Here is a 27,975-nt window from a genome sequence, read left to right as displayed (position 1 = left end):
TTGAAATAATAAATTTACTTTATTAATACCCGATACAACATAACAGACAAGGCATGTGTGTGCCAGTGTGTACTGGGAGGCTGAGAGGGGATCTGTCAGAGGTCGTTCCTGCCCCGCCATGCTGGCCTGACCTGACCCCATAGCCCCTCCCTCGCACAGATCTGCTCAGTACATCGAATAGGACTTCTCTTCTCCCTTGGGGCTGGTGACCTTCTCTGCGTTCTTCATGATCAAATCCAGCAGCTCAATCTGCAAGGAACAGAGGTAGAGGGTGAAACAAGGGTTTCACAGTTTGAGACACAGACAGACAGAGACAGGGAGACACAGAGAGAAAAAGAGAGACAGACAGACAGAAAATGAGACAGGGAGACACAGACAGACAGAGAGAAGGGGAGACACAGAGAGGAAGAGAGACACACAGAGAGAGCCAGAGAATTGCCCTCCCCAGTAATCCCCATCCCCAGTCTCCCTCCCCAGACCCTGTACATCAGTAATCTGCTACCCCGACTGTATAGATCTGTAATATTCGCCCCCAAACAGCGTATTAGCAGATCACACCCCTCAGATTGTGTGTATGTGATCTCCCTTCCCCCAGTAATTCCACCCCCCCCCCCACCAGCCACCCTGTAGACCTGGACCCTGCCCCACCCTTTGTGCTTCACTCACATAGTACCCTCGGACGTCCATGACCATGGTCCTGAGATCCAGGTAGGCTGCTTCATCCTTCTCGTGGACCAGCTGGCGGTAGTCCATCTGAAACAGGGAGAGTGCTGAGCTGACCAGGGCAGGAACCCCCTCCCCTACCTCTGTCACTACTGAGGGCTCTGGATCATGGGGCAGGCCTCTAACCACGAATGGCTGAGGCTTTACAGGGCCCTGACCGGAATACGGTGAGCAATGCTGGATCCTGTTTCTGAGAGGGTCCACGGGAGGGTAACGAGAACAGTCCTGGGGATGAGACACTTTGCCATCTCTGGCCCTGAGCTCAACGCTTGGAAGAAAGAGGCAGTATGTCATTGGAAACTATCAGATACTGAAAGGCCTGGGCAGAATGGACAGGGAGAAGATGTCTCATTCAGTGGGAGTCGGGGATCCAGGGCCGCCATCTCAGAATAACGGGACATCCCTTTAGAATGGAGGAGGCGAGGAGAAATTTCTTCAGCCCGGGGGGTGTAAAGCTGTGGAATCCTTACTAGGGGGCAGTGGAGGCCCAGTCACCAGGTGTATTTCAGACAGGGATTGACGGGCTGTTGATCAGTGAGAGGGTTAGGAGTTGAAGGAAACTCAGCAGTGACCGAGTGCGACAAATGGCCTAATTCTGCTCCAATACCCGATAGATTTCGGTCCTTGTGACCCGGTCCCCAGGAGTGCTCACCCCTGGAGGCCTGGGGATGGGTCTGACTGAGAAGGCCCAAAATCAGAGACACAGCCACAACGAAGCAGAGGAACAGAATTAGGCCACTCGGCCCATCGTGTCTGTTCCACCAGTCAATTCCCTCAACCCCCTAATCCCTCACCCATCGAGAACTCATCAATTCCTCTGTGTCGCAGCCCACCCTCCCCCAGACCGCCCCAGACAAGGCAGCTCACTCACCACGTGGGTGTCCTTGGAAGCTTTGGCCACGGCGTCCCCTCGCTCCGTGAAGTACCTGCGGTGAGAAGGAGGGAGGGTGTCAGGGTGGGTGGGGGGAAGGCTGCGCGGGGTGCTCCCACGGTGGCAGGGAGCTCGTGTGCGCGAGAAAACTGACGCATGCCGAAATGTTCGTGCAAAAACAGATGTGTCTGTGTTGGCCTGTCTCTCTCTCTCTGTGTTTTACCGTTAAGGCTGATTTATACTCCTGCATAGTAGTTTACGTCACAGCCTACGCAAGTGGGCTACGCCGTTGTGAGCATTTATACTTGTGCGTTGGTGTATCTGCGTCTCTCTGAAATTCACCGCCAAAACGCTAGTTGGCGGTGGGGTTTCTATGCCACTGTGTTGAGTTTCTTCCTGTTGAAACTCAACACAAAGAAACTCAAACTTCAAACAATGGCGACAGAAACTGAAGGAGGGTGAATTTTCTGTTCTTGTCCGGCCTCTGAGAGACATGGACGTGGAAATGCATTTCAAATATTTTCTGATGTCGGCAGGTAGATTTGACGATTTGGTTCATCGTCTCCAACCGTTTATTTCGCATCAGTGTACGCACAGTATACTCAGAGACTGGCAATCACCATTCGAGTTTTAGCTTCAGGTAGAAGTCAACAGGCTGTAGCAGCTAGCTACAAACTGGCGTCAAGCACAGGGTCCTCCATAATTCCGGAGGTCTGTAAAGCTTTATGGAAAGCATTGCAGTCAGAGGTCCTTCCCTGTCCTTCAGTCGCCCAGTGGGAAGCTATTGCAGCGTAGGAGGAAATGCGATGCTACCAAGCAGACCAATCACAGTTGTTGCAGTCTGCGTCGCCGCGACACGTAGTTACATTTTTGGGGAGGTGCGCGTCAGGCTATGGCGTAGGATATGAGGCTATGGCGTACCTACGGCGTTGATTTGACACAGAAGTATAAATTGGCCTTTGGTGTGTATGAATGTATTTGTACGTGTAGGTAAATATGCATTTGTGCGTACCCGAACTTTACCTCTATGTGCGAATGAGCGCGTTTGCGCAGGCAGGCCTGCGTGCGCCCGACTGCCGTGCCAGCAAGGCAGGGTAGAGTGCACTCTGCCTCGTGGGACGCGATTAGATCTCTGGATATGTGGACCCGTCTCCGGAGAGGACGGGCTCTGTGGAGGCTGGACAGGTTACACCTCGACAGCCAGGCAGGGAGGGTGACCAACCTCACTGGGGAGGGAGACTGAGACACTAAGCAGTGGGGAAGGAAGGGCAGGTCAGCCCGGCTGGCAGAGCAGACGGGGAGGAACGCAAGGCTGAGCTTGACTGGAAAGACCCAGTGATGATCAGCACGTGGGAATGTGATATAACGGTCATGCTGAAATGATGACAGGGAAAATATTGCAGTTGGTGGTGGCATCCGTTAGTCTCGCGAGACCATGGATCTGCGCCTGGAAAGTCTGTCCTCTCCAGGGCGCAGGCCTGGGCAAGGTTTTATGGAAGACCGGCAGTTGCCCATGCAGCAAGTCTCCCCTCTCCACGACACCGACGTTGTCCAAGGGAAGGGCAAGGGCCGATACAACTTGGCACCAGTGTCGTCGCAGGAGTTGCCAGAATGAGGTTGAAGGCAGTGTCGGATTGCCTTAGGGACTCCCGCTCCGGATCTGTCCTCAGGATTTACTCTCGAAGCCTTTCCCATGAGTGGGTATGGCCGCAAGGCAGCCGAGGTTTGAAAGCAGAGTTTTCCCTTTCTTAGATGGACTGCCTTCCCAGGCTGATGAGCTCGATCTACCCGAATGTTGCAGTTAATCAGAATAAAATAAAAGAAATTAAAGAAACAAGTCGGTGATACTAAAGCCACAGTCTCCAGCCTCTGGCAGCTACGCCCGCTGCTGACTTCCAGCAGTGACGGGGTGGGGGGTGGGAGGTGTTTGCACGCACTCGCTCTAAACCCGTGTTTTCCCCCTAGGGCTCCAGTTCCCTCCCACGTCCCGGAGAGGCGTGGGTCAGCCGCTGGGAATTGTCCCCGCCTCCACTCCCCAGTGTGTGGGCGAGGAGTGGAATCTGGGGGAGTTGGTCGGACCGGGGTGTCGGGGAGATGGGACATTCATGGAAGGGGGGGGGTGCAGTTAGTGGCTGGTATACAATCGCTGGACTGTGTGTGCACTCCCACAGCCAAGCATCTGGATCTATATGTGACAGACTAGATACGATGTGTGAGTGAGTGTGCAAGCACAAAGGTGCAGGCACGCCTTTGAGTGTGCAAGCATCTGCCGGCACAGGTGTGACCCTGTGTGCACTGGCACGCGCATGTGCACCGGCCCGTGTACGTGTGGAGGCACAGGTCAGGAGCCGGGATTTGTGCAGGCTCTTTGGGTGGGGTGGGGTTCGAGGTGGAGGTCCTACTTGGTGATGGCAGTCTGGAATCCCTCCACTTTGGTCTTGATGGCCGCAATACGTTCCAGAATCTTCTCCTGGAGGGGAGGACAACCGGCAAATGTCATTCTGAGCACCCAACCCGTCCTGTAACCAACCCGTCATTGACCCTCAACCCGTGGGACCGAGCAGCCACCGTCCCAGTCCACTACACCCCAAACTCCCCCGCATTCACCTCAACATCCCCAACACCCAAGATTCTCCATTGTCTGTTCACTGGGGAAGACAGGGTTATGGGTATGTCAGCTTAATCAGTCCCAAGTGTCTGAGACCCATCAGACCCTCACTTCCAACACTCACACACCCTCCCAACTCACTGACCTGCCTTGGCTCCTTGTTAGAGAGGCACCTTCCCCCCGCCCCCACCACATCACTCCCCCCTCAGACACATTTCCCCACCTGTCAGTGCCGTCCCCTTCCGGCTCACATAATCTCGACCCATCTCTGCGACTTCCCACCCCATCTCTACCTCCCTCCCCCCACCCACCCCATCTCTGCAACTCCCTCCCCCGACCCCATCTCCGTAACCTCTCCCCCACCCCCACCCCGTTTCCGTAACCTCTCCCCCCTCATCTCCGTAACCTCCCCCACCCCATCTCTGTGACCTCTCCCCCACCCCGCCTCTACAATCACCTCCCACCTCGCCTCTACAATCCACCCCCACTCACCCCATCCCTCCCCCACCCCCTCTCAGTAACCTCTCCCCACCCCCACCCCATCTCTGTGACCTCTCCCCCCACTCACCCCCTCCCTCCCCCGACCCCATCTCCGTAACCTCTCCCCCACCCTGTCTCCGTAACCTCCCCCACCCCATCTATGTGACCTCTCCGCCATCCACCCCATCTCCGTAACCTCTGCCTCCCCCCCACCTCATCTCCGTAACCTCCCCCACCCCCACCCCATCTCTGTGACCTCTCCCCCCACCCCGCCTCTACAATCACCTCCCACCCCACCTCTACAATCTCCCCCCACTCACCCCTCCCTCCCCCACCCCATCTCTGTAACCTCCCCACCCCCACCCCGTCTCTGTGACCTCTCCCCCCACCCCATCTCCGTAACCTCTCCCCACCCCAACCCCATCTCTACGACCTCTCCCCACCCCCACCCCATCTCCGTAACCGCTCCCCACCCACCTCATCTCCGTAACCTCTCCCCCCACCCTCCAACCCACCTTTCACCACCTGCAACAACAACCCACCCATCTCCACAACCCCTTAAAGATCCCCAGCAGTCTAACAGGCCCTAAAGGGGCTGAGTGGCCATCTCCTCTTTCCAAGCAGGTAAGGGTGTGAGGGATGCCTCCAGAAACCAGTACAGTGGCCTGAATTTCCTGTGGGAATGTACTAGACCTTACTCCGATACCGTGGGCTACCATTCTGTTACTCCCCCATCACATTTCTGTCAATACTCCCTCCCCCAGACCATCTCTCGCTCCCTCACTGGGAGGGACAGTTCACACCCATCAATCTGCATATCTCTGGGGATAGCGGGGATTGAACTTGGGTCCCTGCACCCATCACTAGACCACTGAGTCCATCTGGCCAGGGAGCGGAGCCAGTGGTGGGTGGGAAAGGGTCAGGGAGCCCCAGACACACTGGAATAGGCTGCCGCCTGGGAGGGAGCTGTTTTCTTCCTCAAATGGGCGTCCTCTCAGCGGGAGAGATCGTTTGTTGGTGATATAGTGCAAAGGTTTAAAAGAGCTCCAGTACTTTCAGCTATTTTTGGCAGGCTGCCATCAGCACAGGGCCAATAAAAGGAGGGGTGGTGTAAGTGGAGTGGCCACTGTTGGAGAGGGCCGATGTTAGAGTGGACAGGCTTAGGTAAGCACAGCCAGAGGTTTCTAAGTAAGTCAGTTTCTAGTACGTTTTTTTCCCCCTGTTAATACAAAGCTAGGGCATCGAAAATGGGTTTGGAGGTAGTGGTATCTTCTTTGTGTGAGATATGGGAACTGTGGGAGCCCTCCAGATAACTACATCAGCACAAAGTGCAGCGAGCTGTAGCTCCTTGGAGACTGCGTTAAGGAACTGGAGCTGCAGCTGGATGACCTTTGACGCAAATGGGAAAACAAGGAGGTGACAGATAGGAGCTACAGGAGGTAGTCACCCCTCAGTTGCAGGAGGCGGGTACCTGGGTGACTGCTGGCAATGGGAAAGGGAATGGGCAGCCATTTCAGAGTACCCCTGTGGCCATTCCCATCAATAATAAGTACACTGCATTGGATACCGTTGGGAGGGTGACCTACTAGGGGAAGCCACAGCTCTGGCACTTAGTCTGTCTCAGTGGCTCAGCAGGGAAGGGGGAGAAGAGGAGTGTAGTAGTTTCAGGGGATTCCATAATTAGAGGAGCAGACAGCAGATTCTGTGGGCGTGATAGAGACACCCGGGTGGTGTGTCGCATCCCAGGTGCCAGGGTCAGGGATGTCTCTGATCGGGTCCACGGCATTCTAGAGGAGGAAGGTGAACAGCCGCATGTTGCCGCTACCAACAACGTAGGCAGGAAAAGGGAGGAGGTCCTGAAAAAAGAATATAGGGAATTGGGTGGAAAGCTGAGAAGGAGGATCTCCAGAGCAGTATTCTCCGGGTCGCTACCAGGCCCAGAATAGGATGACGTGGCAGATGAACACGTGGCTGAGGAACCAGTGCAGGGGGCAGCAGTTCAGATTCCTGGATCCACTGGGATCACTCCTGGGGAAGGCATGACCTGTACAAAAGGGAAGGGTGACACCTGAACCCACAGGTTGGCCAGAGCTGTGCAGAAGGGGTTAAATTGATTTAGCAGGGGAATGGGAACCGGAGTGATAGAGCTGAGGATGGGGCAGTTGGTATACAACTAGATGCAGTGTGTAGTGAGACTGCGAGGAAGGACAGGCAGGTGATAGTGCAAGATTATAGTCAGTGGGATGAGTTAAAAGTGTAACAGGACAAAATCAAGAAAGGCTGATGAGTACACAACTGAAGGTGTTAGACTTGAATGCGCGCAGTATATGGTGCATTGAAGGGAGATCATCTTCTAGCACAGTCAGAGATTGGCAGGTATGACATTGTGGGCATCACCAAGTTGGGGGCTGAAAGAAGATCACAATTGGGAGCTTAACATCAAAGGGTACACATTATATCAAAAGGACAGGCAGGTAGGCAGAGGGCGTGTATGGCTCTGTTGGTAAAAAAAAATGAAATCAAATCCTCAGAAAGAGGTGACATGTATAAGAAGATGTATAACCCTCGTAGGTAGAGTAAGAAACTGGAAGGGTAAAAAGACCCTGATGGGTGCTACATACAGGCCTCCGAACTGTAGCGGGGATGTGGGCTACAAATTACAACAGTAGCTAGAAAAGGCATGTAGATAGATAAGGACAATGTTACAATAGTCATGCGGATTTCAATATGCAGGTAGATTGGGAAAATCAGGTTGGTGCTGGATCCCAAGAGAGGAAACTTGTAGAATGCCTGCATGATGGTTTTCTGCAACAGCTTGTGGTTATGCCCACTACGGGGAACAGCAATTTGGGTTTGAGTGTTATGTAAAGACCCAGATTTGATTAGGGAGCTTGAGGTAAAGGAACCCTTAGGAGGCAGTGAACATAATACGATAGACTTCTCCTGCAATTTGAGAAGGTATAGGGAAAGTCTAACGTATCAGTATTACAGTGGAGTAAAGAGAACTGCAGAGGATGAGACAGGAACTGACAAAGTTGATTGGAAGAGACACTAGCAGGGATGATGGTAGAACAGAATGGCTGGAGTTCCTTAGGGCAATTCGGAAGGCACAGGATAAACACAACCCAAAGATGAAGTAGTATTCTAAAGGGAGGAATTATGCAACTGTGGGTGACAACGGAAGTCAAAGACAAAATAAAAGCAGAAGAGAGGACGCATGATAGAGCAAAAATTAGTGGGAAGGTAGAGGATTGTGGAGCTTTTAAAAACCAACAGAAGGCAACTAAAAAAGCCATAAAGAAAGAAAAGATGAATTATGAAGGAAAGCTAGCTAGTAATATAAAAAGAGGATAGAAAATGTTTTGTTCAGGTACAGAAGGAGTAAAAGAGAGGATATTGGACCACTGGAAAATGATGCTCGGGTGGTAGGAGTGAGGGACAAGGAAATGGCTTACAAACTTATGAAGTATTTTGTATTATTCTTCAGATTGTGGCAGCAGTTCAGTGCCATACAAAACATTATAGAACCCAAGGGTTTTCCACAGTACGGTATAGTGGGGGAGTCTGGGACCAGAGGGCACAACCCCATATTGAGGGACATCCATTTAGAACTGAAATAAGGAAAAGTTTCTTTAACCAGAGGGTGGTGAACCTGTGGAATTTATTGCCAGAGACACCTGTTCATGGGATATAAGGCAGAGGTTGATAGGTTCTCGATTAATCAGAGTGTCAAGGGTTACAGGGGGGGGGGCGGAGAGAAAGGAGAATGGGGGATGGGGAGGGATGATAAATCAGACTTGGTGGAATGGTGGAACAGACTCAATGGGCCAAATGGCCTAATTCTGCTCCTGTGTCATGGCCCTTGTGGGGGGGGGAAGGGGGGGAATGAGGTGTCACAAGACATATCCAGCCTCTCCAATGCCCCTCCCACTCCCGCACCCACTCACCTGCACTGCGACACCAAAATCATTGCCGTCCTCTATCTTGGGGATCAGGTAGGTGATCCAGGTGGTGAGCTGTGGGGAGAAGAGGAGAGAGGGGTGAGTGCAGGCCCCATGTGGGGGGGGGGTCTCTGTACATCACAGACCCTCGGGGAAGGGTGTCGAAGGGTCTGTGTACTGTCACAGACTCTGGAGCTGCAGAAAAGCCCCGATACGTCACAGACACTTGAGGAAACCTGGGGGGAGTTGAAGAAGTTCAGAACTGACCCAGACTCTGGGGGTGACCCAGGGGTAGAATACCCTCTGATGTGTTCTATCCCCGAAACCCAACAGCGGACTGTCTGAGGTGTATCTATCCCATGGATACCTTCCAATGGTCTGTCGAATGTGTTCTGTCCCCGAGACTCTCCAGCGGACTGTCGGATGTGTTCTGTCCCTGAGACCCTCCAGCGGACTGTTGGATGTGTTCTGTCCCCGAGACTCTCCAATGGTCTGTCGGATGTGTTCTGTCCCCTTGAGACCCTCCAGCAGACTGTCGGATGTGTTCTGTCCCCCTGAACTCTCCAGCGGACTGTCGGATTTGTTCTGTCCCAGAGACTCTCCAGCGGACTGTTTGGATGTGTTCTGTCCCCGAGACTCTCCAGCGGACTGTCGGATATGTTCTGTCCCGAGACTCTCCAGCGGACTGTCGGATGCGTTCTGTCCCCCTGAACTCTCCAGCGGACTGTCGGATTTGTTCTGTCCCAGAGACTCTCCAGCGGACTGTTCGGATGTGTTCTGTCCCAGAGACTCTCCAGCGGACTGTCGGATATGTTCTGTCCCCGAGACTCCCCAGCGGACTGTCGGATGTGTTCTATCCCCCTGAGACTCTCCAGCGGACTGTCGGATGTGTTCTATCCCCCTGAGACCCTCCAGCGGACTGTCGGATGTGTTCTATCCCCCTGAGACCCTCCAGCGGACTGTCGGATGTGTTCTGTCCTCTGAGACTCTCCAGCGGACTGTCGGATGTGTTCTGTCCCTGAGACCCTCCAGTGGACTGTCGGATGTGTTCTGTCCCCGAGACTCTCCAGCGGACTGTCGGATGTGTTCTGTCCCCGAGACTCTCCAGCGGACTGTCGGATGTGTTCTGTCCCTGAGACTCTCCAGCGGACTGTCGGATGTGTTCTATCCCCCTGAACCCTATAGCGGACTGTCGGAGGTGTTCTGTCCCCGAGACCCTACAGTGGACTGTCTCTGAGGTGTTCTGTCCCCCTGAGACCCTACAGTGGACTGTCTCTGAGGTGTTCTGTCCCCCTGAGACCCTACAGTGGACTGTCTCTGAGGTGTTCTGTCCCCCTGAGACCCTACAGTGGACTGTCTCTGAGGTGTTCTGTCCCCCTGAGACCCTACAGTGGACTGTCTCTGAGGTGTTCTGTCCCCCTGAGACCCTACAGTGGACTGTCTCTGAGGTGTTCTGTCCCCCTGAGACCCTACAGTGGACTGTCTCTGAGGTGTTCTGTCCCCCTGAGACCCTACAGTGGACTGTCTCTGAGGTGTTCTGTCCCCCTGAGACCCTACAGTGGACTGTCTCTGAGGTGTTCTGTCCCCCTGAGACCCTACAGTGGACTGTCTCTGAGGTGTTCTGTCCCCCTGAGACCCTACAGTGGACTGTCTCTGAGGTGTTCTATCCCGCGGTGCTGCACTGAACACGTGGCTGGCCTCGCTGGCCGAGCCCCCGTCACTCACCATGATGCACGTCTCCTTCAGCGATCTGAGTTCAGGTTTCACCCGCTGGACCAAGGCCGTGACCTTCTCGTTCGGCTTCTGCATCCCGCACTTCGGAGCTGTTTTCCGGGGGGTGGGGAGTCAAGAGCATTAGCAGCAGCTCTACCCAGCTTGTTCCTGCCCGGGACTGTACCGTAGCGCAGCTCACTCTGGGACATGGGACCCTGGCCACCACAGTCCTCCATCCTCCCTGCAGCAGGTAGCGTCTGAGGGGTGGCCCCCACCCCTTATCCGCACCCTGCCCCATACCCGAGCCCCGCCCCTTACCGACCCCTCCCTGTCCCTTACTCGCTCCCCGGATGATGGTGGCCAGGTGTTTGGATGGTACAGATAGGTAGAGGGGCAGGGAGTTTACAGAAGGACTTAGATTAGGAGAATGGGCAGAGAAGTGGCAACATTGGGAGGTGTATCGTCATGCACTTTGGTAGAAGAAATAGAGACATATACTATTTACTAAATGGAGAGCAAATTCAGAAATTGGAGGTGCAGAAGGACTTGGGAGTTGTTGTGCAGGATTCCCTAAAGGTTAACTTGCAGGTTGAGTTGGTGGTGAGGAAGGCACATGCAATGTTAACATTCATTTTGAGAGGTCTAGAAAATAAAAGCCGGGTTGTAATGCTGAGGTTTAATAAGGCACTGGTCAGACTGCTTTTGGAGTATTGTGAGCAGATCCAGGCCATAAATCTGAGAAAGGATATGCTGGCATTGTGGAGGGTCCGGAGGAGGTTTACAGAAATGATACTGGCATCGAAAGGGTTAATGTACGAGGTGTGCTTGACAGCTTTGGGCCTCTACTCACTGGAGTTCAGAAGACTGAAGGGGAACCTTCTGGAAGAATTGAAACCTATTCGATGTTGAAAGGCCCAGAGTGGACAAGAAGAGGACGTTTCCGACAGTAGGGGGAGTCTCAGATCAGAGGGTTCAGCCTCAAAATAGAAGAATTTCAATTTATAACATGAAAAGGAATTTCATTAGCGATGAGGGGGAATTTCTTTCGCCAGAGGGTGGTGAATCTTTGGAAGTCTTTGCCACAGATGACTGTGGAGGCCAAATCATTGGGTATATTTAAAGCGAAGGTTGACAGGTTTTTCAATTGAAAAGACATCGAGAAAATGATCGAGAGGCGAAATAAATCAGCCATGTTTGAATAGTGGTGTGGACTCAATGGGCTGAATAGCCGAGTTCAGTTCCTGTGGACATTGTGCCGGTCACAGCTCCTGACTCCCGGCGAGAGCAACACGACGCAGTTCCCCTCCCCCCACCGCCCCAGCTGAATAGAAGCTCAGCTCATCCCTGGTCTGGTCACTCACGTTTCTCTTTCTTTTTATCCTTTCCCTCGTCCTTCCCATTGTCCTCCTGCAGACAGACAACAGCAGCAGTTAAAAAGGCCACTCAACCCCCCCCCCCCACCCTGTATTAAAACAGTCTCTGAGGATTTATCCTGGGCCCAAGATATCGAGGCAATCACAAGGCAGGCTACACTTCACTAGGAGTTTGAGGAGATTTGGCAAGTCACCAAGGGTTCAATAGATGTGCCGTGGAGAGCACGCCGGCCAGCACAAAGGCTGAAACGCACGAGATCAAGCAGCTTGCAGAGGACTGTAAACTCAGCTCCATCGCGGGCACAAGCTCCTCACCATCGAGGGCATCTTCAAGAGCTGGTACCTCAAGGCAGTGGCATCCACCATCAAGAACCCTCACCACCCAGGATGTGCCCTCTTAGCTTCCATTAGAGGAGAGCGACAGGAGCCTGAAGACTCAACGTTTTAAGAACGGCTTCTTCCCCTTGGCCCCTGAACACCACCTCACTATTCCTCTTTTCTCATCGTACCTTAGTGAAACGCTTTATGTCTTGATCTGCGCTGCTGCCGTCGCAAAACTTCAAATCTCACAACTTTAAATCAGATAATAAACCTGAGTCCGATTCTGGTCCCAGGGAACAGGCAGAGGCAGGATCTTAGCTGATGGCTGACAACCTCCAGCTCAGTCGCTTGGCTGTACTGTATCCTGCCCGCGCTCGGGTGTCACCACCCTGCTGTCGGGAGCGTTTCTGACCTGCCAGAGAGTAGCCAGGACTCAAGGGCTCAAGTTACAGGAGCAGGTGGTCAGGCTAGAACCCTCGGAGTGCAGGGTACTGATGGATGGCCTTGTAGAGGTGAATAAGATCATAGCAGCGTAGGTGGAGTGAACGCACACTGTCAGACTCAGTATCACCAGCATACATCCTGGCTACTCTCCGGCAGAAGTACATCACAATAAAAATGTAATTATACTAAGAAAAATAGGTATTTTAAAAAGTTAAATTAAATAGGTAGTGCAAAAAGAGGGTAAAAAAAAGTGAGGTAGTATTCATGGGCTCAATGTCGATTCAGAATCAGATGGCAAAAGGGAAGAAGCTGTTCCTGAATCACGTAAACACAAAAAATTCTGCAGATGCTGGAAATTCAAGCAACACACATCAAAGTTGCTGGTGAACGCAGCATTCCTGAATCATTGAGTTTGGCTCCTGTACCGCCTCCCTGATGGTAGCAATGAGAAGAGGGCATGTACTGGGCGATGGGGGTCCTTAATAATGGATGCCACCTTTTTGAGGCATTGCTCCTTGAAGATGTGCTGGATGCTGGGGAGGTTGGTGCCCACGATGGAGCAAATTGAGTTCACAACTTTCTGCAGCTTATTTCAATCCTGTGCAGTAGCCCCCTCCCACATACCAGGTGGTGATGAACTGGAGGGCTCAGGTTGAAGGTGGGGGGGGGGAGCAAACATTTAACAGGAAGTTGAGGGGCATTGTGTTTTTTTTTAAAACACACAGAGGGTGGTCCCTGTATGAAACGAGCTGCCAGGGTAAAGTGTCTGAGACAAGTACAAGGTTTAACAGATAGTTGAACAGGTACATGGATAGGACAGGTCCAGAGGGACATGGGCCAAATGCAGGCAGCTGGGCCTAGTTCAGAAAGGGGGCACAGACCTACGCACAGCGGGGTCGGGGGAAACAAGTCACGGGAGCTGACTAACCCACGGACCCTACACGCCCATGAGCCACGGGAGGGAACTGGAGCCCCCTGGAAAAACCTGTGGGTCACAGGGGAATGTGCAGACTCCACCCACACAGACAGAGGTGGAGATTGACCCCGGATGGCTGGAGCTGAGGGACGGACTGGAATCTCAGACATACTCCCTCCCAGGTGCCGTCACTCCCCTTCCCACAGTGTGGGAGGGAGCTTCCAGCCTGCCATTCATCAGCTCTGCCCAGGCAACCAGTGAGCTGCCTCCATGAAAGGCCCAGGCCTTGTGGTGAAGGTGCTCCCTGATGCCATCAAGCAGCGATTTAAAACCAAGGCCAGCGAAGAAAAGGCCAATATAAATTTCCTAGCTGGGACGAGTGAGAGTGATGTCATTCCTCCACTCCCTCCCCCCAGAGGCATTTTGGTGAAGGGGGGGGGGTGGCAACCATCTTGGTGAGGGAGCAGGATGGCAGCCATCTTAGTGAGGGAGGAAACAAACCATTGAATGGCTGCTGCCCTTAGGTCAGCATTTATTACTCATCCTCTGCTGCTCCTAGAGGACATGGTGATAAAAGCATCCCTGCGGTCCTGTCAGATAGGGGATTTTTGGAATTCTGCCATGAAGGCATGCCCGGTGTCCCTCCACGGGGATACGGAGGAGGGGAACATGTAGGCAGAGGTACAACTCTCCTGTCACGCCTGCTGTCCTTGCCTTTCCTAGCCCGAGAGGTCGAAGGCTCAAGATCTAGGAACCTCCTGCCAACTCGGCTGGGCACGAGAGAGGGAGGGGCAGTCGATGGAGGAACGACTGTGCGGCTAAGCACAACTCCAATGCCATTATTTAAGTTTGCTGATGGCACCTCTGTCGAAGGCCAAATCAGAGAGCTGGTGATGAATCAGCGTATAAGAGGGAGATTGAAAATCTGGCTAAGTGGTGCCATGACAACAACCTCTCACTCAATTCAGCAAGATTATAAACTTCAGGAGGAGGAAACCAGAGGTCCATGAGCCAGTCCTTATCAGAGTATCAGAGGTGGAGAGGGTTATCAATGTTATATTCCTCTGCGTTATCATTTTACACGATTTGTCCTGGGCCCAGCTCGCAAGTGGAATTACAAAGAAAGCGTGGCAGCATCTCTACTTTCTCAGAAGTTTTGTGAAGATTTGGCATGGCGTCTAAAACTTTGGCAAAATTCTATAAACGTGGAGAGTATATTAACTGGCTGCATCTCAGCCTGATTTGGAAGCACCAATGGCCTTGAATGAAAAATCCTATATGTAAAAAAAGTAGTGGATACGTCCCAGTCCATCACGGGTAAAGCCCTCCCCAACATTCAGCACATCTACACTAAGCGCTCTCACAGGAAAGCAGCATCCTTCATCAAGGACCAACTAGGCCATGCTCTCTTCTCGCGGCTGCCATCAAGAAAGGTGGTGGAGGAGTCTCAGGACCCACAAGCCCAGTCTCAGGAACAGTTATTACCCTTCAACCACCAGGCTCCTGAACCGGAGGGGATAACTTCACTCAACTTCACCTGTCCCGCCTCTGAACAGTTCCCACAACCTATGGACTCATCATCTCATGTTCTCAGTATTTATTATTATTTCTTTGTTTTTCTTTTGTATTTGCAGTTTGTTGTCTTTCACACGCTGGTTGTTTGTCCGTCCTGTTGGGTACAATCCTTCATTGATTCTATTGTGTTTCTTGGATGCCCACAAGAAAACAAACTCAGACTTGGATATGGTGACATGTATGGACTTTGAACTTTAAAATGGGACAGCCCAGTTCAGGACATGGGATAGATTTCCCTGCCCCATCTCACCACCCCGTCCCCACCCCGAGCCGCTCACCTCCTCTTTCTTGGGTGGATCTGGGATTGGTATGTCCAGTTCGGCATGGATCAGCGACAAGTTGGAGACATTGAAGATGTCAGCCTGCAGCAGATGCAATCAGGGCAGGTCAGAGCCGGACTCTGGCAACCTTCCCACAACTCCCCGCCGCCCTGCCGCACCCTCCTTCCCTGTCCCCAAACCCACCTCCACCTACGACACCCTCCACCCTCCATCGTGGGCGTGCAGGACTTTCTACCCCGAGACAAGGAGGGCACGGGTGGGGGGCAGGTAAGGGGCTTGTTAGATGACAGGGCTGGGAGGAAAGCTTTCAAACGTTGGGTGAGAGAAATACAGACAGGGCAATCGAGGGGTGGTGGAGGTAAAATAAACATTCCCACACGAGGAACATCAGCCGGGGCAGACTGGAGTTGGGAATTTATGACATAGTTATGTAAGACTTGGTGAGGCCACACTTGGGGTACTTCGTGTAGTCTTGGTCACCGAGTTGTAGGGAAAAAAATGTTATGAAACTTGAAAGAGGGCAGAAAAGATTTAGCAGGATGTTGAGCAACACGGACAGGAAGCTGAAGGAACTCAGCAAGTCTGGCAGCACCTATGAAGGGGAGTAAACAGTCGACATTTTGGGCCAAGACCCACTGCTGGGGCTGGTTCATTAGGAGCCTTTGGCAGGGCCGTTCACTCACCCCCCATAGAGACTGCCTGACTTTGTTAAGAGAGTAAGGGTTGTCACTGGGCACGAGAAGACCTCCGCAGATATATCGTCAAAAGCATCCTGCCTACATGCACGACAGTCGGAAACGTACAAAGCTGCCGACAGTCGTGGATTCTGCTCGACACATCCCTACCATCGGAAATATCTACAGGAGGGACTGGCTCGGGGGTGATCATAGATACCCACTGCCTTCTCACGGCGACCACCAGAAACGTGAAGTCCTAAACCGCCAAGCTCAGGAATAGAAGCTTCTTGAACCCACAGGCACGGCCCCAGTACAGTAGTACCGGGACCACTTTGCACCTACACAGAACTTTGTATTTTATTTAATTGTGAGTGATTCATGTTTTTCTTATGAACATGGCTGTCGTAATTCTCTCGTGTTTGTGTCCCGGCCGCCAGTAAGGTTTTCACTGCACCTGTACTTGTGCAGGTGACAATAAACCCAACTTTAACTTTGAGGTAGAGGGGGAAGGTAATCAGAAACTACACTCAGTGGCCACGCTATAGGTACGCCTGCTCGTTTATGCAAATATCTAACCAGCCAATCATGTGGCAGCAACTCAGTGCATGAAAGCATGCAGACACGGTCAAGAGGTTCAGATTGTTGTTCAGACCAAACATCGGAATGGGGGAAGAAATGTGATCTAAGTGACTTAGACCATGGAGTGATTGTTGGCGCCAGACGGGGTGGTTTGAGTATCTCAGAAACTGCTGTTCTCCTGGGATTTTCACGCTCAACAGTGTCTACAGCAGGAGTTCCCAACCTGGGGCCCACAGACTCCTTGTTTAATGGTATTGGTTCATGGCATTTAAAAAAAAGATTGGGAACGCCCAGTCTAGAGTTTACAGAGAATGGTGTGAAAGACAAAAATCATCGGTGAGCGGCAGTTCTTTGGACTAAAATGCCTTGTTGTCAAGAGACCAAAGGAAAATGGCCAGGTCGGTTCAAGCTGACGGGAACTCGACAGTAACTCTAACAACACACATCACAACAGTGACATGCAGACGAGCGTCTCTGAACACACAACACATTGAACCTTGAAGTGGATGGGCTGCAGCAGCAGGAGACCATGATCGTACAGTCCATTTGGTTCAAGTAGCAGCTAATAAAGTAGCCACGGAGTGAACTTCCCCCATGGTGGGGGCAAAAAACACTAGAGTATTGGTTAAAGGTGAAGAGCAGGAGTTTTAAAGAGGGCAGGTAAATTTTTGAAACACACAGAGGGGTTGAGTTCTGGGACGTGCTGCTGGAAGAGGTGGTGGAGTATGAAACGATCCCTGTTTAAGAGGTATTGGGACGGGGGTTTAAAAAGACTTTGGGAAGGCAGCCACAGTCCTAATGCGGGCAAATGGGATTTAGTGTCGGCGGGAGAAGGGTCAGCCCATGTCCATGCCCTACAACCCCACGTGGTTAGAAACTTGCTCAGAGCTGGGTGAGGCTAACGTAGGCCCGGACTCAGCCAAGGGGGAGTCGTATCGCTGGGTCGGCCAACCACGATGGGAACTGAGCTCCACGCTCACAACGCAGCCTGCTCTAGACCGGAGGAACCGAAGTGGGTCACCGCTTTGCGGAGAACCTGCATCCCACCCACGGGATTGACCCTGAGCTACTGGTGACCGGTCACCTTGTTTTTTTATTAGTTAGAGGGACGGCGTGGTAACAGGCCCGTTCCAGTCAAACGAGCCACGCATCTCCCCCAGTTACACCCAGGCGACCAATTCTCCATTCCACACCCACATCTGCCCTCTCTCCTGCACTGTTACAATGAGGCCCAGCGTGACCGCAGGGGACAGCACCTCATCTTCCCTCGGGACGAATTACAGCCTTCCAAGCTCAACATCAAATTAAGAGTCTGGGCCGAAAACGCCAACTGCTGCCTGACCTGCTGAGATCCCCCAACAGTCCGGGTGTGTTGCTCCAGATCTCCAGAATATTGTGTTTATCAACATCGAATTCTCCAGCTTCACATCACTCGCAGTTTCTTTCTCTGTGTCTGCATCAGAACTGCTGATTTCTGCTGTGAATCCCGTTCCATTCCTCTCCCCTCCATGCCTGCCCAGCATTCGTCTCCCCTTTGCTCGTCCATCTAGTGGAACTTTCCCCAAAGACAACCCCAACTTTACTTGATCACGGATAGCTCACTTCATCCTTCTCATCATCCCCAACCTCCCAACAACATCAAACTAACTTTTGTGTTTTGCCCTCCTAAAGAAATGTGCCAGACTTGAAATATTCATTCTTGCTTCGCCTCTAGACGCTGCCTGAACCACTGAACGATTCCAGCATTTCAGAAAGTCTGCAGATGCTGGAAATCCAAAGCAACGCACACAACATGCTGGAGGAAAGGAACTCAGCAAGTCAGGCAGCATCTGTGGAAATGAATAGGCAGTCGACGTTTCAGGCTAAGACCCTGTATCGGGACTGGGAAAGATCAAAGGCTGGAGAAGAAGGAATCTGAGAACTGAGAAGTGTGGACCATAGCAGAAAGGAAAGGAGGGGGACCCAGATGAAGTGACAGGCAGGTAACAGGAGGTTAAAAAGTCAGAGTGCGGAATAGAGGAAGGGGTGGGGGCGAATTTATTTTCACTGGAAGGAGAAATCGATATTTATGCCATCACTTTGCAGGCTACCAGATGGAATATAAAGTGTCATTCCTCCACCCTGAGGGTGGCCTCATCTTTGCACAAGAGGCCACAGACTGACATGTCAGAACGGGAATGGGAATCGGAATTGAAATGTTTGGCCACTGGGAAGTCCCACTTGAAGCAGAGGTGCCCAATGAAGTGGGCACAACGGGTCGCACCAAAGTTCCAGCATTTCCTGCTTTTTCAGTTAAGTTGAGGCTGTAAATCATATTTCACCCATTTAAAAGAAAAACAGAATTGCCTATTTATGGTAGAGTCAAGGGGAGATTTTCTCTCTCACACATCTTCCTGAAAGGAAGCAGAGTTTGGGACTGATTCCGAGACCGAGATAGGCAGATTCTCCACATTCGTGGGGTGAAACGTCGCTGGGGAGAGGGACGACTGACTGCGAGGCTGGGCATCACACTCAGCTCGGCTGCTGTCGGGTAGAGCGAATGAGCAGGTGGGAAGGACCCAGTGGCCCCCTCCCGCTCCTACTCGGTGCGTCTCAGCCACCGGGCGCGGGCCGGGGCTTTCTGGGAGCCTGCCCCTCCTGTGCCAGCCCCAGGGAAGGGACCTGGGATGTTGGGAGGCAGCGCAGTTACCCGGAGTAAGTTGTCCAGCTCCACTAGCTTGTTGGGTAGGTGGCTGGAGATGAGCAGGATGGCCTGTGGAGAGAGAAAAGGGGATTAACAGTATCAGTGCCAACCTCAATGCCCGGTCCATCACTAACCCAGCCAGAGAGTACAGGCGTTCACTGCTGAAAGCCATCCTTCGTTCATCCACAGGGACAGGGACACACACACACACACACACACACACACACACACACGCACACGCTCGCAAGAGAACGCCAGACCCTAGTGTAGAATTCCCTAAAGGCTAATTTGCAGATCGAGTTAGAGGTAAGGAAGGTAAATGCAATGATTCGACAACAGGGTGTGACGCCATGGCTTTATATGGCATTGGTCAGACTTGGTGTATGGTGAGCAGATTTGGGCCCCCTTTCTAAGGAAGTGTGTGATGGCATTGGAGGGGGTCCAGTGGTGGTTAAGAAGAATGATGCCACTGATGAAAGGGTTAACATGTGGAGCGTCTGAGGTCTGGTCCCGGTTCTAGCTGGAGTTTGGAAGAATGAGGGGGAATCTCATTGAAACTTATCGAATGTTTAACGGCCTAGACAGAGTGAATGTGGAGAGGATGTTTCCAATACTGGGTGAGTCCAGGACCAGAGGGTGCAGTCTCAGAATACAGGGACGTCCCTTAAGCACACAGGTGAGGAGGAAATTCTTGAGCCCAAGAGTGGTGAAAGTGTAGAATATTTTTGCCACAGATGGTTGTGGAGGCCAAGTCATTGTGTGTACATAAAGTGGAGGTTGACTGGATTTTGATTAGTCAGGGTGACAAAGGTTATGGGGAGGCAGGAGAATGGGGTTCAGAGGGAAATTAAATCGGTCATGATGAAATGACAGAGCAGACTCGATGGGTTGAAAGGCCCAACTCTGGTCCTGACACACTCAGACGTACGGGCACAACCAAATGCACCCACAAACACATCCAACTGTGCCAAGCAATACGACATAAAACACAGAGAAGGTCTTAACACATGCACACACACATACCCTGTGCACTTGTCTATAATTGTCTACATTTTGTGCTTTACAGTTATTTAATGGAGACTCTCAAGTACAATTTATGTAAACTGTACATTGTGTGTGTTGTCCCTACCTACCTGTCCACGATAGTGCTCTACCTGTGTGTGTTGTCCCTATCTACCTGTCCACGATAGTGCTCTACCTGTGTGTATTGTCCCTATCTACCTGTCCATGATAGTGCTCTACCTGTGTGTGTTGTCCCTATCTACCTACCTGTCCATGATAGTGCTGTACCTGTGTGTGTTGTCCCTATCTACCTACCTGTCCACGATAGTGCTCTACCTGTGTGTGTTGTCCCTACCTACCTACCTGTCCACGATAGTGCTGTACCTGTGTGTGTTGTCCCTATCTACCTGTCCACGATAGTGCTGTACCTGTGTGTGTTGTCCCTATCTACCTGCCTGTCCACGATAGTGCTCTACCTGTGTGTGTTGTCCCTATCTACCTGTCCACGATAGTGCTCTACCTGTGTGTGTTGTCCCTATCTACCTACCTGTCCATGATAGTGCTCTACCTGTGTGTGTTGTCCCTATCTACCTACCTGTCCACGATAGTGCTCTACCTGTGTGTGTTGTCCCTACCTACCTACCTGTCCACGATTGTGCTCTACCTGTGTGTGTTGTCCCTATCTACCTGTCCACGATAGTGCTGTACCTGTGTGTGTTGTCCCTATCTACCTGCCTGTCCACGATAGTGCTGTACTTGTGTGTGTTGTCCCTACCTACCTACCTGTCCACGATATTGCTCTACCTGTGTGTGTTGTCCCTATCTACCTGTCCACGATAGTGCTCTACCTGTGTGTGTTGTCCCTACCTACCTACCTGTCCACGATAGTGCTCTACCTGTGTGTGTTGTCCCTATCTACCTGTCCACGATAGTGCTGTACCTGTGTGTGTTGTCCCTATCTACCTGCCTGTCCACGATAGTGCTGTACTTGTGTGTGTTGTCCCTACCTACCTGTCCACGATAGTGCTGTACCTGTGTGTGTTGTCCCTACCTACCTGTCCACGATAGTGCTGTACCTGTGTGTGTTGTCCCTATCTACCTGTCCATGATAGTGCTGTACCTGTGTGTGTTGTCCCTATCTACCTGTCCATGATAGTGCTGTACCTGTGTGTGTTGTCCCTATCTACCTGTCCATGATAGTGCTGTACCTGTGTGTGTTGTCCCTATCTACCTACCTGTCCATGATAGTGCTCTACCTGTGTGTGTTGTCCCTATCTACCTGTCCACGATAGTGCTGTACCTGTGTGTGTTGTCCCTATCTACCTCACGATAGTGCTCTACCTGTGTGTGTTGTCCCTATCTACCTGTCCACGATAGTGCTCTACCTGTGTGTGTTGTCCCTATCTACCTGTCCACGATAGTGCTCTACCTGTGTGTGTTGTCCCTATCTACCTACCTGTCCATGATAGTGCTGTACCTGTGTGTGTTGTCCCCATCTACCTACCTGTCCACGATAGTGCTCTACCTGTGTGTGTTGTCCCTACCTACCTACCTGTCCACGATAGTGCTCTACCTGTGTGTGTTGTCCCTATCTACCTGTCCACGATAGTGCTCTACCTGTGTGTGTTGTCCCCATCTACCTACCTGTCCACGATAGTGCTGTACCTGTGTGTATTGTCCCTATCTACCTACCTGTCCACGATAGTGCTCTACCTGTGTGTGTTGTCCCTATCTACCTACCTGTCCATGATAGTGCTCTACCTGTGTGTGTTGTCCCTATCTACCTGTCCACGATAGTGCTGTACCTGTGTGTGTTGTCCCTATCTACCTCACGATAGTGCTCTACCTGTGTGTGTTGTCCCTATCTACCTGTCCACGATAGTGCTCTACCTGTGTGTGTTGTCCCTATCTACCTGTCCACGATAGTGCTCTACCTGTGTGTGTTGTCCCTATCTACCTACCTGTCCATGATAGTGCTGTACCTGTGTGTGTTGTCCCCATCTACCTACCTGTCCACGATAGTGCTCTACCTGTGTGTGTTGTCCCTACCTACCTACCTGTCCACGATAGTGCTCTACCTGTGTGTGTTGTCCCTATCTACCTGTCCACGATAGTGCTCTACCTGTGTGTGTTGTCCCCATCTACCTACCTGTCCACGATAGTGCTGTACCTGTGTGTATTGTCCCTATCTACCTACCTGTCCACGATAGTGCTCTACCTGTGTGTGTTGTCCCTATCTACCTACCTGTCCACGATAGTGCTCTACCTGTGTGTGTTGTCCCTATCTACCTGTCCACAATAGTGCTGTACCTGTGTGTGTTGTCCCTATCTACCTACCTGTCCATGATAGTGCTCTACCTGTGTGTGTTGTCCCTATCTACCTACCTGTCCATGATAGTGCTGTACCTGTGTGTGTTGTCCCTATCTACCTACCTGTCCATGATAGTGCTGTACCTGTGTGTGTTGTCCCTATCTACCTACCTGTCCACGATGCTCCTTGCCTACACCTCACTGTCCCTGTGAACTGGACACTAATCCTCACTCACACACCGTGCACGTGGCCACCCAGCACACAAAGAGCCACACAGAATGTCTGTGGGCACACACGTTACACAGATTCACAAATGCTGCGTGTACACACATATAAACACAACGTGTAGATGTACATGATTGAGTACACACACAGTGTTCAGACACGTATGGTTTCACAGACATGATTTCGTCAGTGCTATCTCTCACTCTCACACACACAGCACAGACACATATCTGAACATACAGAAACAAATTAGACCAAGAAGGAGTAATGGAGAATTCATTGTCCTCTCTCTCACGCACGCAGCCTCCCTCTCCCTCGCGCGCACGCCCAGTCTCTGTCTCTCCTGTGGTCTCCCCCCGCCCCCCCCCCACGCTCGCTCGCTCTCTCTCTCTCGTGCGGTCACACACTCAGTCTCTCTCACTCACTGACTCACAGTCTCTCTCTCGTGCAGTCCCCCCCTCGCGCACTCTCTCTCGTGTGGTCTCCCCCCCCCACGCTCGCTCGCTCTCTCTCTCTCGTGCGGTCACACACTCAGTCTCTCTCACTCACTGACTCACAGTCTCTCTCTCGTGCAGTCCCCCCCTCGCGCACTCTCTCTCGTGTGGTCTCCCCCCCCCATGCTCGCTCGCTCTCTCTCTCTCGTGCAGTCACACACTCAGTCTCTCTCACTCACTGACTCATAGTCTCTCTCTCTTTCTCTCCCGTGCGGTCACACACTCAGTCTCTCACAGTCACACTCACTCACATGTTTTACTTACATCATTGCAGATTTGCCCGCGGAAGCTCTCCACCTGAGGAAGATGAAATCAGAAGCGTTACAGTACCGTCACGCTCTGTGGGTCATGTACAAACACAGGCGAAGCCCCACGCAGTCCTTCCACAGAACACCACCTCAACCGTTAAAGTCACAGAGTTACACAGCACAGAAACAGGCCATTCGGCCCGCTAAGTTTGTGCTGGCCCTCGAGGACCCAGCTACACTGATCTCATTCCTAGCCCTCAGCTCCTGACAATTTGAGTGCTCGTCCACATGCTGTTGAGATGGCGTGAGAGTCTCCACCTCCACTCCCCATCAGGGAGTGCCCACCTCTGAAAATGTTCCTCTCCACCAGGATGGTGAAAAGTCAGTCTCTAAGGACAGGGGGATATCTGGAGTTATGTACTGGCCCAGACTGAATAAGGATGGGGGATGTCTGGAGTTCTGTATCAGCCCAGACTGAGTAAGGACGGAGGATGTCCAAGAACTAGATGGGTTTTTAACAATCCAGGTCATTGGTGCATAGGGGCAAATGGAAAAGCCACACAGAGCTGGTGTTTGAAATACCGGGCCATTTATTAAAAGTGACTGCAATAGGAGGCCAGTCAAAGCCAGTGAATTTATTCATTTTTACACTCTCAGCTGGTGAGACTCCACCGAAACTTCATTCACAGTGAAACTGCAGTTTGATAGCACAGAGCACCAACACCCCTCTGCCACTTACATCAACGGTGCTGTGGACTGATCATCAGCAAAGCCTGTCCTGATCTGACCACAGACAGAACTGGACCAAGAAAGCTCACCAGAACAGGGGTCCACGGACCCCTCAGTTAATGGCAGGGGTCCATGGCATAAAAAGGGTTGGGAACCCTTGGTCAAGAGATTCAACATGACCCTGTTGGCTCCATCAATTTGTGTGTGTTTTTTTTAAATCGATGCACCACAGAAAGCATCTTATGTGAACGTATCACAGCTCGGTTGGCAACTGCTCCACCACGACAGCAGAGAGCCGTCACATCTCAGCACCTCAGAGGAACCAGCCTCGCCTCCTCCACGGGCTCGGAATACACATCTCGCAGGCAGCTTGATCACAGGCCAGGCCCACCCCGGGCATTCACGTTCCTCCCCTCTCCCATCAGGCAGAAGACAGGGTGCACCACCAGGTTCAGGGACAGGCGGTTGTAAAACTACTGAACGGACCTCTTGCACGACAAGGTGGACCCTCGATCCCTCACTCTTCCTCGTTGTGGCCCTCATGCCTTGCTGTCTGCCTGCACTGCACTCTCTCTGTAACTGTAACACTTTATCCTGCATTCTTACGTTGTTTTTCCCTGTACTGCCTCGGTGAAACCATCTGTAGGGGTGGTGTTTCACTGTACCTCAGTACACATGACAATGACAAACCCATTTATTTAGCACTTTAGACTAGCTTTCTGCAGTCACTCAACCCCAGGCCCGGTCACTGACCTTGGAACCAGCTCTGACCCCACTCACCAATGCTTAGTGTAAACATGGTCACATGACCCCGTCACCTGACCGACACCACAGGGCCAAATTATCGACGATCAGGTGACATAGTCATGTGACCAGATTCATGCCCAGTACAGGTGCGCATGGCCGCTGCACACAGGAGCAGAATCGGGCCATTGAGTCTGCCCCACCATTCAATCGTGGTCGGTTTCCTTTCCTCGACCCCGTTCCCCCCAGCCTTCTCCACTGTAACCCTTAACCCTGCTTGCCGATCAATCTCCGTGTCAACAAATTCCAGTGACTCACCACCCTCCAGCCGAAGAAACCCCCCTCCCCATCTCTATTCCAAAGGGTCACCCCTTTATACTGAAGATGTGCCCCCAGACCCTCCTGCTGGTGGAAACGTCCACTCTATCTAGGGCTTTCCGTCGTGGTATGTTTCAATAGACCCCTCTTCCTCGTCATTCTGAGCTGCATCCAGTACAAAGCCAGAGGCATTAAACACCCTCATATCCCTGGGGTGGTTTGGGTAAGGTGGGTGCTACAGGGGAGACGTAGTGATGTCCCCCAGTGAGAGAGTCTCAGAAGAGGGTAGGATCATTTAACGCAGAGGAGTGCAGGAACTTCTCCCATGGATGGTGATGAATCTAAGGAGTCCTCTGTACCCGGGGGTGGGGGTGGGGTTTGGAGGTCACATCATTCTAAAAGGACGAAGGTAGCACGTTTCAAAGATTTGGAGAGCTGGGGGCTGGTACAGAGGAGAGGATGAGGCCACTGTATTAACGACTGAGCAGGTTTCAGGAGCAGAGCTGCCTTCCTGCGTCCAAGACCAGTAAAACTATTGGGGCCAGGACACGAACATGCCCTGGCCACGTCCCAGGTGTGGTGGGGGGGGGGGGGAACAGGCTCCGGATTTTGGGTGCTGCCTGAGGGTCCACACTCTCTGGGTCTGGGGTGGTAGAGAAGAGGGACTGGATCTCTCCCCCTGTGCATCTCCACACTCTCTGGGTCTGGGATGGTAGAGGAGAGGGACTGGATCTCTCACCCCCCCCCCCCGCCGTGCATCTCCACACTCCCTGGGTCTGAGATGGCAGAGGAGAGGGACTCGATCTCTCCCCCTGTGCATCTTCACACTCCCTGGGTCTGGGATGGCAGAGGAGAGGGACTGGATCTCTCCCCCCACCCCTGTGCATCTCCACACTCTCTGGGTCTGGGATGGTAGAGGAGATGGACTGGATCTCTCCCCCCACCCCTGTGCATCTCCACACTCTCTGGGTCTGGGATGGTAGAGGAGAGGGACTGGATCTCTCCCCCTGCATCTCCCCACTCTCTGGGGCTGGGGTAGAAAAGAAGAGGGACTGGTTCTCTCCACACTCCCCTTCAAAGGCAGAGACGGGAAGCAGAGCCCAAAGAGTGCTGGGGAGACGAGGCACAGGAGTGTGGCCCACTCCGGGCCACTGCTCCAGCAAGGTGTGGTGGGGGGGGTGTGGCAGGGAAGGGGGCAACGTGTCTGCAGGCTCTCCCCCAGGGTCGCCAGAGTCTCAGCCTCCCAGGTCGAGTTGAGAAAACGTGGGGCTGGTCCTGAGCCCAGATCCAGCTGGGTGTGGGCTGGGTTCCCAAGCCCCAGTGGGACTGGGGAAGGAGGAAGAGGGAGCCAATGTCCTCAGGCTGGGGCAGCCACAGTTTGGTTTTTGTTTCATGCAGAGAGCTTGGCCCGTTGCCAACCGAGGCCTACAGGCACCTAAACACAGATCAGGGTGATGGTCCTGCCTCACACACCCCACCCTTCGCACTCATGCGCATTGGACCGGGTGGTGGGAGGGAAAGTGAGAATTCCTGCCCACTCCCCACCAGGTGGGAGAGGCCCAGGAGTTCCTCCCCGCTTCCAGGACAACACACAACACAATCCCCCACCCCCACCCGGTTTCATGGGGCTCCTCTCAACCCCCAACCCCTTCCTCCATCTTAAACTCCCCTCACTCTCTGGACCCCTCCACCATCTGAACACACTCCACCCTCCCCAAAACGAAACCAAGGGATTCTGCAGAAACCACACACAAAATACTGGGGGAACTCGGCAGGTCGGGCAGCGTCTGTGGAGAGAAATAAACAGTCAACGTTTCGGGCTGACTCCTGACGAGGGTCTGGGTCTGAAACGTCGACCTGCTGACCACCCCCCCCCGAATCGTCCTATCAGCAATAGGCTGAATGGCCTTCCCCATCCCAGCGCAGTAGATCCAAATGGGGTTATCATCCCACCTGCTTTTCTTTCCCCCTTTACCCTCTCTCAAGCCCTGATAAGTGTTTAATACCCATTTCCCTCGCACTCTTAACCCTCCTCGCTCTCCCTCAGCCTCACCCAACCCTCCTCCCTCTCCCTCAGCCTCACCTAACCCTCCTCCCTCTCCCTCAGCCTCACCCAACCCTCCTCCCTCTCCCTCAGCCTCACCTAACCCTCCTCGCTCTCCCTCTCCCTCACCCTAACCCTCCTCGCTCTCCCTCTCCCTCACCCTCCTCCCTCAGCCTCACTCTAACCCTCCTCCCTCTCAGATCCCCCCATTACTCTCACCCTCTACCTACCCCACGGCGCTTCCTGCCCGTAACCCCATACTGTCCCCCGCGACTCTCCCAGCCCATCACCGTCCCCACATCGCCCGCCCCGCCGCACACACTCGCCTTGGCTTGCACCGTCTGTTTGACCTCGAGCACCGCGGCCATGGTTCGATTCCCCCCGCGTCTGTCCGAACGCCCGCTGCGACTCCGAGCGCCTAGCCGACCGACTGCACGAAAAACCCCTTCCCGGCACAGAATCTCTTTCACTTTCCATCGCCGGGCCCCTCCTACCCTCGGAAGCCGCCGCTCGCTCGCTCGGTCCCAGCCTCGGTGCTGGGGAGCGTCCCTCAACCGCGCGGCTCGGTCGGCCTGAGGGGCCCGGGGGCCGACAGGAGCGCCCGGCCCCCCGACCCTCCACACCCCCGGTGTCCCCACCCGCTCCCCAAACACTGGGGGCAAAGCAGACCCTGCG

The 27,975-nt window shown here is 52.8% G+C and overlaps 1 protein-coding gene across 1 annotated transcript; it reads right to left on the bottom strand.

Annotated features, from left to right (window-relative positions):
• psme2 (proteasome activator subunit 2) lies at window positions 1–27,975 on the bottom strand. Its single transcript, XM_063039079.1, has 11 exons — window positions 27,627–27,975; window positions 23,482–23,514; window positions 19,192–19,254; window positions 15,244–15,327; window positions 11,698–11,743; window positions 10,349–10,446; window positions 8,630–8,698; window positions 3,997–4,064; window positions 1,595–1,649; window positions 667–753; window positions 1–249 (listed from the first exon to the last, which is right to left on the bottom strand). The coding sequence occupies exons 1-11, from the start codon at window positions 27,666–27,668 to the stop codon at window positions 166–168; spliced, it is 729 nt and encodes a 242-aa protein (XP_062895149.1). The 5' UTR covers window positions 27,669–27,975; the 3' UTR covers window positions 1–165.

Source organism: Mobula hypostoma (assembly GCF_963921235.1).
Source record: "Mobula hypostoma chromosome 10 unlocalized genomic scaffold, sMobHyp1.1 SUPER_10_unloc_1, whole genome shotgun sequence".
In the NCBI taxonomy this organism is placed as follows: domain Eukaryota; kingdom Metazoa; phylum Chordata; class Chondrichthyes; order Myliobatiformes; family Myliobatidae; genus Mobula; species Mobula hypostoma.
The sequence above is the reverse complement of the archived record's forward strand: the minus strand, read 5'-3'. Positions and strand labels throughout refer to the sequence as shown.